We start from the raw sequence: 8,667 nt of genomic DNA, 5'->3' as shown, positions 1-8,667 counted from the left end.
AGGGTATGTGGCTGTTGGTCCTGTTAGCAGCACGTAAAACAACTTTTATTTAAATTCTGAATCGATTATAGCCTGGAAAGCGAGCAAATAGCGCTTTCATCTAACGCTAATCACTAAAAAGCTGTCACTCACTTCAATTTATCGCAATCTCACGATTCCGTGATATGAAGCTCTCAGAACTGCAAATAATATCTTATTTACATCGTGTCTATGTGTGGCGTTTAGCGTGTCACCCTGTATCTATATATTTCTTTATTAATATATTATTATATCTTATATTAATCATTTGCACAGTCCTAGTTTGCAGATCACTGCCTGTATATGTGTTGATGCTTTAGATACAAAAATCCAATTTGTAAGAAACGTATCAGATTATAATGATGTTTTAATTGACTGATGTTATGATTACTGACTTTATATTTGAATGTGTTAAGCCCGCGATAGACTTAACGCCATTACGTCATCGCCAATGACGTCATTACGTCGAGCGTAAAAGAACCGGTGAACCGGTTTTTTCAACCGGTTTATTGAATCGAACTGTCCGAAAGAACCGGTTCGCGGAAAAGAACCGAACTTCCCATCACTACCCTCCAGCAGCATTTCGCGCGTCATCAGAATCACGTGATTGCAAACCACCTATTTTCCTGTCTGAGTGACGCCCTCAGCTGGAATAAAGAGCTTACTCTTTGGCTGGACAGAAGTAATACTGTGGTCAAGACTGGAAACTTACAGCCGGACCCTCACACCTCTAATGAACTGAGCAGTGGGTGTTGTTTTAGAAACCTCTTTGAGGAAGTTTAACATTTTCACATGGTACTATTTATTCTTCATAATTACAAATGCTGTATAAGGGTATAAAAAAAGTCTGCTTTTCTCCTCCATGGATGAGAAGAGCCTTTATTACCCAATTACACTTTCCTTTAGATTTTTTTCTTTAGCTTGAAAGGATTTAGCAGATTAGTGATTTAGCACATACTTTTATCCAAAGCGAAATACAAATGTGGAAATCACAATGGGTATGGGTACTGATAAACAACAAGCCACACTGAAACGCACCAGAAAAACAAACCCAACCTACAAAATAATGTAGAATATTGCCACATTGTTTGGTAGATTTGAGGTCATTTCTTTGGGTTGAGAGTGAGTTAAAATTACAACTAGAAGCTCAAAAACATGTTTGTACATACACACACTCAAATAGTACATTTTTTTTCATGGTTTAAATGAATATAATGGTGTACCATAATGCTTAATATTATGCACAGTATTTTAACACATTATGTTTCTTGTGAATAATGGAGAATCAGCAAGGCTGTGAACTCATCAGGACAATGCAGAGATGGCACTTTTTCAATACTAAACTCTCCCACCCTTCTAAAAATAACCCTGGTGCAGTAACTGCAACTCTGTTGGACAGAGATAGGAAATTGTGAGCTATCGACTAATAGATCATTGTCTGGTCAGACAATGATAGTGGTTTCCTGAGCTGTTGCTCACATGTGATGGCAGAAATAGACACCCTGCTAATAATGAAAAAATTTCAATAGTTAGATAGTTTTTGGACGTTTTAAATCATTAATTTTGTCATATTTTCCTGTCAGGCAGTTATATATTAAGTGTGATGGTTTATACAGACTCATTACATGTGTGTGTAACATGTTATGGAAAACATCCATGTTTCACTGTTAGACAGTTAGCATTCTTAATTCAATGCTTGCATATTGATCACTAAATGATGACTCATTGAAAACAAGCAAAACAAAGGGACAGTTGCTGTGCAGTGCTAACACTGAATTCTTATCAGTTTCCTCCATTTGTAGCTTCAGTAATGTTTTCTTTTTCTCTGTAAGTTGTTGCTTGGTGCTTAGAGAGCCTCGTGGCCGCCGGTGAGTTTGTAGAAGAGCTCCTCGTTCAGTGTGTCGCTTTGCTGTCGGAAGCGTGTGGACATGAAGATGTATCCTCCGATGTACTCGTGCACAACCTTACAGTCTGCGTTCACGCAGCTGAATGCTATGTTAATGTTTCCGTTGAATTCAATCGCCACCTAGAATAGAGACAGGTGTTGATGATATGAATGACTGAATTTCTAAGTGAAACTAGTGTATTACATAAGATGTGTCATAGGTCATAGCACATACACTACCATTCAAAATTTAAAGGCGGTAGGTAAGATGTTTCTCACCAAGGCTGCATTTATTTGATCAAAAATACAGTAAAAACAATTTTATGAAATATTATTACAATTTATAATTACTGTCTTTATTTTTTTTAAATATATTTTAAAATGTAATTTATTCCTGCGATGTCAAAACTGAATTTTCAGCAGCCATTCCAGTCTTCATTGTCACATGATCCATCAGAAATCATCCTAATATGATGATTTGGTGCTCAAGAAACATTTCTTCTAATTATCAATTATCAAACAGTTGTGCTGCTTAATATTTGTTGAGTGTGTTTTTACTGACCCAAACTTTTGAACAGTAAGTCAGGGACAAATTGCGTAGGGCAAGAATGAAGGCTCATTAATTTAAATGAAATGTATCACACAATTATTATAATTTTTATCATACTTTTATTGAAACCTACCTGTCGTATGTCCCAATTAACATTCCACTGTCTCATATTATTATAACGCCAAGTCTTCACCACATCTCCGATTCCCAGGTCTATACGGATCAGACGGTTGTTAGCGATGCCCAGAACTTCGTCCTTACGACTGCCCTTAAACCTAAGAAAAGATTGTACTGTGAAGCTGAATCACCGACTATTATAAAATAAATGTTTTGTGTTACCACATACTATAGCATACCTGCTGTTTCTTAAACACTCATGCAAGTGCATGCAAGCTTGTTTAAAAGGTACATAATGAGCTGACCATGTTTTTGTGCCTCTAAGGTTAGTCTATTCACCTGACCATGAAGTAGGAAATTCCAAAATCAGGCAGAGCTTGCCAGATCTGCAGGAACTTCAAGATGGCAGATGTCAAAGAGAGCTGGGCGACATTCTGATAGGCCTCCAGGATACGAGGGGTTAACTGAAAAGAACAAGAAGAGGTGAAGGCTACACAAACACTGAATAGATGAAGTGAAACAAACATTGCAGTACAACATGAAATAACTCGCAAGTTTCATGGTCACTCTACCTGTTTGGGCTTGTATTTCTTCTGGTATCTCGGTGAGACGAGGCTGTGTGTGTTGATGCTGTCGTCAGTTTGTGCAGCGGGAGCTGCAGAGTTGGAACGCTGCATTGAAAGGAACGTCTGGATGTTCTTTACTTCACTCTGATACGAGATGTCCAATAACGTCAGGCCTTTGGATGCCAGCTTACAGGCGGCCATCCACTGAGAATACTGCTTCTCCTGATTCAGTGGGGCAGGTGGGAACAAAAAATTATATTTAAAAAAAATAAATAAATTTGTTTTTAATCTTTAATCTTAATTTTAAATCTAATTTTTAAATCTTAAAAAGTTTTGGGTCAGATTTTTGTTTTTTTAAAGAAATTAATACTTTTATTCAACCAGGATGCATTTACATTGATCAACAGTGACATTAAATACTTTTACATTGTAACAAAAATGTCTATATCAAATAATTCTGGTCTTTTGGACTGTCTGTTTTTCAAGGAATACTAAAAATGTATCATGGTTTCCACATAAAATATTAAGCATCACAATATTTTGAATACTAAAAAGCAGCAAATCAACATTTTAGAATGATTTCTGAAAGATCATGTGACACTGAAGACTGGAATAATATTTGCTTAAAATTCAGATTTTCTATAAAAGGAATAAATTATATTTCAAAATATATTCAAATATAGGTCCAACTTTATATTAAGTGGCCTTAACTACTATGTACTAACATCAAAACATAAGTACAATGTACTTATTGTGTTCATATTGTATTGCAAAACACTTTTGCTGCTATTGAGGTGGGATATGGGTAAGGTTAGGGACAGGTTTGGTGGTATGGGTAGGTTTAAGGGTGGGTTAAGGTGTAAGGGATGGGTCGACAGTGTAATTAGAAATGTAATTACATAAATTAATTACAGATGTAATTACATGCAGGTATTTTTAAAATATAAGTACAATGTAAAACCATGTATGTACAAAATAAGTGCATTGTACCAAATTATTAATTTAAGTACATAGTAGTTAAGGCCACTTAATATAAAGTGGGACCAAAATATAAAACAATTATTTGAAATTGTAATAACATTTCACAGTATTACAGTTTTTGCTGTTTTTTTGATCAAATAAATGCAGCCTTGATGATTTTTCATTTACAAATGAATGTTATCGACAATTACATACATTTTCACATCGCAAGTAGATTTCATTCATGCCTTCTGGTGCAGGAATGAGGAGTTTGATACAGAACTTCTGGCCTGCTACATTGACATCAGGGGCAACCTCACAGCCTAAAGAGAAGAAGATGTGTTTCAGATAACATGGCCTCATTACACTGATGAGTGTGTCTACTTTGGCTTCAGCCTTGACTGAGGTGTGAAAACATATTCGCATATTGTACAAGCACAGTGTGGGAAGCTGCATGCAGAAATGACTCATTGACGGTGAAGCATACATAATGCATTGACCTTAATTTATTAAAGGAACGAAGCAAAATCTTCTTTCTTTTCATAAGACTTAAGAAGGCCAGGGGATTTATCTACTGTACCAATTAGATTTTATTATTGAAGTTTTACTTATCCAACTTAGTTTTTGTTCTCTTTTTCTACTGCAGCATGTTCAGTTCACTCAATCACTTTCATCTGTCTCTCTCATGTAGCAAAATTTCAATATTGGGTGAAAATAAAATAAAATAAAAATGACCTTTCAGGTTCAGTTGTTGAATGGGCTCTCCATAGCGGTCCTCTTTGCTTTTATAATAGGAGATCGATGTGTCCTGAAATTTGCACCAGTATTGCTTGTAACCCTTGAGAGTTAGTCTCTTAGGCCTGCAGAGTGGAAAATGATCAAATATCAAATGATTATGCACTTTATTTTTTTTCGAGGTTGTTAAAGGGGTCATATGATGTTGCTAAAAAGAACATTATTTTGTGTATTTGGTGTAATGAAATGTGTTTATGCGGTTTTTAAGGTTCAAAAAACACATTATTTTCTACATACTGTACATTATTGTTTCTCCTCTATACCCCGCCTTTCTGAAACGCATCGATTTTTACAAAGCTCATCGGTCTGAAAAGCGAGGTGTGCTCTGATTGGCCAGCTATCCAGTGCGTTGTGATTGGCCGAATACCTCAAGCGTGTGACGGAAATGTTACGCCCCTTACCATACTGTGATGCCCTGTCCGGCTGGAGCGACGAGACAAAAACATTAAAACCCATTATAAACGAGGCATTTGTTGCATCCAGTGGGGACATAATTACGGATTATAATGACTTAAAAACATAAAGTCATGTCTGCATTTGTGATTGGAGAAACAGTCGGCATTGTAGTTTACTCTCCCAGGATCAGGAAACAGTACTCTATAAAATGTGCTGCACACATCGGAATATTTGGGTTGAACTGTGCGTTAACATTTGGGCGGTGTTATGCAAATCTTCCCACATCGTGACGTAGACATGTGGGGGCGTGTTAGAACGAGCCGCTTTAGGTAGGTGTGGTTGACTCTTAACTTTTATAAAGAATATCTCTTTGGATTTGAGACGTTAGTCTTTGCAACTTTACAGATCTTCTTTATGCCCCAAGAGCTTGTAACACTCCAAAGAGAAAGGAAAAATTTAAATCGCATCATATGACCCCTTTAATAAAACAAAGATTTTTGGAGTATATTTTACAAGAAAATACTATTTTAATTTTTCGACTTAAAATTTTCACGTTTTATCCAAACTGTTTCAAACTTGTTTCTTTGTAATTGTTTCTGAAATTTACTTGCGATTTATGAGTGAAAACTGTTTCTACCCCAAAATGTTTATTTTTTTCAGTGGACTTGGCCAAAGGAAAGAACCTTACCGAAAAATTTTTAAGTAGTCATTCAGCTCTGGAGCAGTCATGCTTTCCTGTGAAAGTAAATCTGATTTTTACTGATAGTACTTCTGATAGTAGATTTAGTACCTCTGAATCTGTCTCTGCATCTCTGCAATTCAATCTCCATGTCCCCTTTTTTGCTGTTCTGTTAATACGGAGGAATGTGTCTCTCACCAGCATGTCTGTGCTGTTGCTATCTCCCACCATCTTGACCTCCAGGGATTTCAGGGCAGACTCCAAGTCATCCATCCCTTGACAGGAAGACACCATGTCCTGAGACAAGGACAGTTTTCCTATGTGGTACTGAATAAGAGAGTGAGAAAGAGAGGTAAATGCCTTTGTGTTTATTCCTTTAATGCTAATTTTACTAATCTGATTTATAGTTTCCACGGCAGTATTATTTGTTAGGTTTTCTCTGTTAGGTTTTCTACCTGCAGGGCTCCAAACAGCATCATTTCCTCTTCTGTGCAGTCTATGTCCTCCAAAAGTATAGCCCAGCGAGCTTGTTCATACAACTGCGTCAAGCGCACTGCATCATACTACAACAAAGAGAGAATCGATTTTAATTTCTTGACTCTTAGAAAACTTTATCCTTTGTCCACACATGTCCTAACCAAACACCCCTACCTTGGGATCCATATCATGGAAAGTGTAGTATTTGAAACGAAGCCATAGTTTGTCATTCTCTTGTATTCCCTGCTGCATTAGTGAACGAGATGAATCCAGCCACCTCCAGGGAACAGAAGAGCATTTATATTAAGGATGAAATGTGGATTAATATTTTTTAAAGTCTGTGTTTGTTTCTCTGCTGCACCTGGTGTGAATATGTGTTTTGTCCACCACACTGGCTGGCCGGTAGAGTTTAGCGATGGCTTCAGGGGCAGGTGAGGGCAAGCCGACAGACAGCATTTTATACACAGCCTCAGTCTTCGTAGAGTCAGCAAAATGAGCCGGCATGCCATTGTACAGAGCTTGAACAGAGCCTACGTCCAGATAAAATCCACTTTAAACTAAAATACTGTGACCAAAATGATAACTGCGTGTTATTATTATTAAATTGAGGCCTATGCCGTTCCAGTTTGGGGTCAGTAAGTATTTTTTTAATACTTTTATTCAGCGAGGACACATTAAACTGATCATAAGTGACAGTAAAGACATGTATAATGTTACAAAATATTTATATTTCAAATAAATTATGTTCTTTTAAACTTCCTATTCATCAAAAGAATACTCAAAAATGTATCACAGTTTCCACAAAAATATTAAGCAGCACAACAATTTTCATCACTGGTAATAATAAATGTTTCCTGAGCAGCAAATCAGCATATTAGAATGATTTCTGAAGGATCCTGTGACACTGAAGACTGAAGGAGTAATTGCTGCTGAAAATTCAGCTTTGAAATCAAAGGAATAAACTACATTTTAAAATGTATTAAACAGTTATTTTAAATTGTAATAATATTTCATAGTAGTACTGTTTTTACTGTATTTTAAATAAAAAAATCGTTTTGATCAAGTCGATGCAGCCTTGATGAGCATACAATCTTGCTGACTCCAGTGACTCCTTGCTGAACGGCAGTGTATTAAAAGCTTCTTTAATGTGTTATTTTGTGCACCTGCGGTTAGAGGAACATCTGTGAGATCATACAGCTCTTCTGAGGAATCTTTGTCTTTCTTTTTCTTTTTCTCCTCAACAGGACGGAGCAAGGAGAGCTCCTCTGGGTGACGTAAATCTGAAAGCACCAAAGATTCGTTTTGGAAATGGAAACCTGAAACTTAGTAACAGATTGCTTATAGAGGTGGTGTTGGATTCAATCTTGATCCTTCACTTACTGAGAACCCTGCAGATGCCCATGACCGTGCGAAATGCAGAACTGGAGAAACAGGCTCGCATTTTCAGCGTAGCCCCGTTCGGCAAGCCCAGTCGCAGAGGCTTGTGCTGTGGGGTGAAGACGAGGCGAGCGTCTGCGTGGACCCCGCATTTATCCAGTGTCCAGCCGGTCCTCAGCAACCACTGCTGCTTCTGCTCCCACCACAGAGCATGATCGGACCAGTCCTTCTTCAGATCTAGAAATAAAACACAGGAACATTTCACAGGGTGAATAACGATTTAGGAACCATACTTAATTCTAAACACAGTTCTTACAAATATGGGAAAATTTGTTGTGCTGTTGACAATATGCTATCATTCAAAAGTTTGGGGTAGGTAAGGTTTTTTTAATGTTTTTAAAAGAAGTCACTCATGCCCACCAAGACTGCATTTATTAGATCAAAAATACAGAAAGAACACGAAACTGGAAAAATTATTACAATTTAAAATAATGGTTTTCTATTTTAATATATTTTTTAATGTTTTTTTCAGCAGCCATTACTGCAGTCTTTACAGTCACATGATCCTTTCAGAAATCATTCTAATATGCTGATTTGGTCCCCAAGAAACATTTATTATTATTGTCAATGCTGAAAACAGTTATTTATATAAAGCTGAAAACAATTTTGTTGAAACCATGATACATATTGTGTTGATGATTCTTTAAAGGGGTCCTATTATGCTCTTTTACAAAGTCTTGATTTTGTTTTGGGGGTGTACTAGAACATGCTCTCATGCTTGGTGGTTCGAAAAACGCATTATTTTTCACATAATTTACATTATTAAAATACCTTTCTCCCCAGCCTG

General features: G+C 36.7%; 1 protein-coding gene across 2 annotated transcripts in view; it reads right to left on the bottom strand.

The window, feature by feature from the left end:
* Positions 1-813: 813 nt before the first annotated feature.
* LOC107676531 (fermitin family homolog 3-like) overlaps positions 814-8,667 on the bottom strand; it is a 9,646-nt gene continuing 1,792 nt past the window's right edge. For both annotated transcript variants that reach the window (XM_016471094.1, XM_016471095.1), the window contains exons 3-15: positions 7,824-8,057; positions 7,607-7,723; positions 6,805-6,973; positions 6,618-6,720; positions 6,422-6,529; positions 6,165-6,293; positions 5,976-6,022; positions 4,832-4,956; positions 4,313-4,419; positions 3,143-3,358; positions 2,910-3,034; positions 2,587-2,728; positions 814-2,044 (exon numbers count right to left, since the gene is read on the bottom strand). In XM_016471094.1, coding sequence (XP_016326580.1) covers positions 1,865-2,044; positions 2,587-2,728; positions 2,910-3,034; positions 3,143-3,358; positions 4,313-4,419; positions 4,832-4,956; positions 5,976-6,022; positions 6,165-6,293; positions 6,422-6,529; positions 6,618-6,720; positions 6,805-6,973; positions 7,607-7,723; positions 7,824-8,057 — 1,802 coding nt within the window. In that variant the 3' untranslated portion in view covers positions 814-1,864. The remainder of the gene's footprint in view (positions 2,045-2,586; positions 2,729-2,909; positions 3,035-3,142; positions 3,359-4,312; positions 4,420-4,831; positions 4,957-5,975; positions 6,023-6,164; positions 6,294-6,421; positions 6,530-6,617; positions 6,721-6,804; positions 6,974-7,606; positions 7,724-7,823; positions 8,058-8,667) is intronic.

This window comes from Sinocyclocheilus anshuiensis, unplaced genomic scaffold (assembly GCF_001515605.1).
Source record: "Sinocyclocheilus anshuiensis isolate Anshui unplaced genomic scaffold, SAMN03320099.WGS_v1.1 scaffold64, whole genome shotgun sequence".
Lineage (NCBI taxonomy): Eukaryota > Metazoa > Chordata > Actinopteri > Cypriniformes > Cyprinidae > Sinocyclocheilus > Sinocyclocheilus anshuiensis.
Note: the sequence above shows the minus strand (reverse complement) of the source record. Positions and strands in the feature narration are given on the sequence as shown.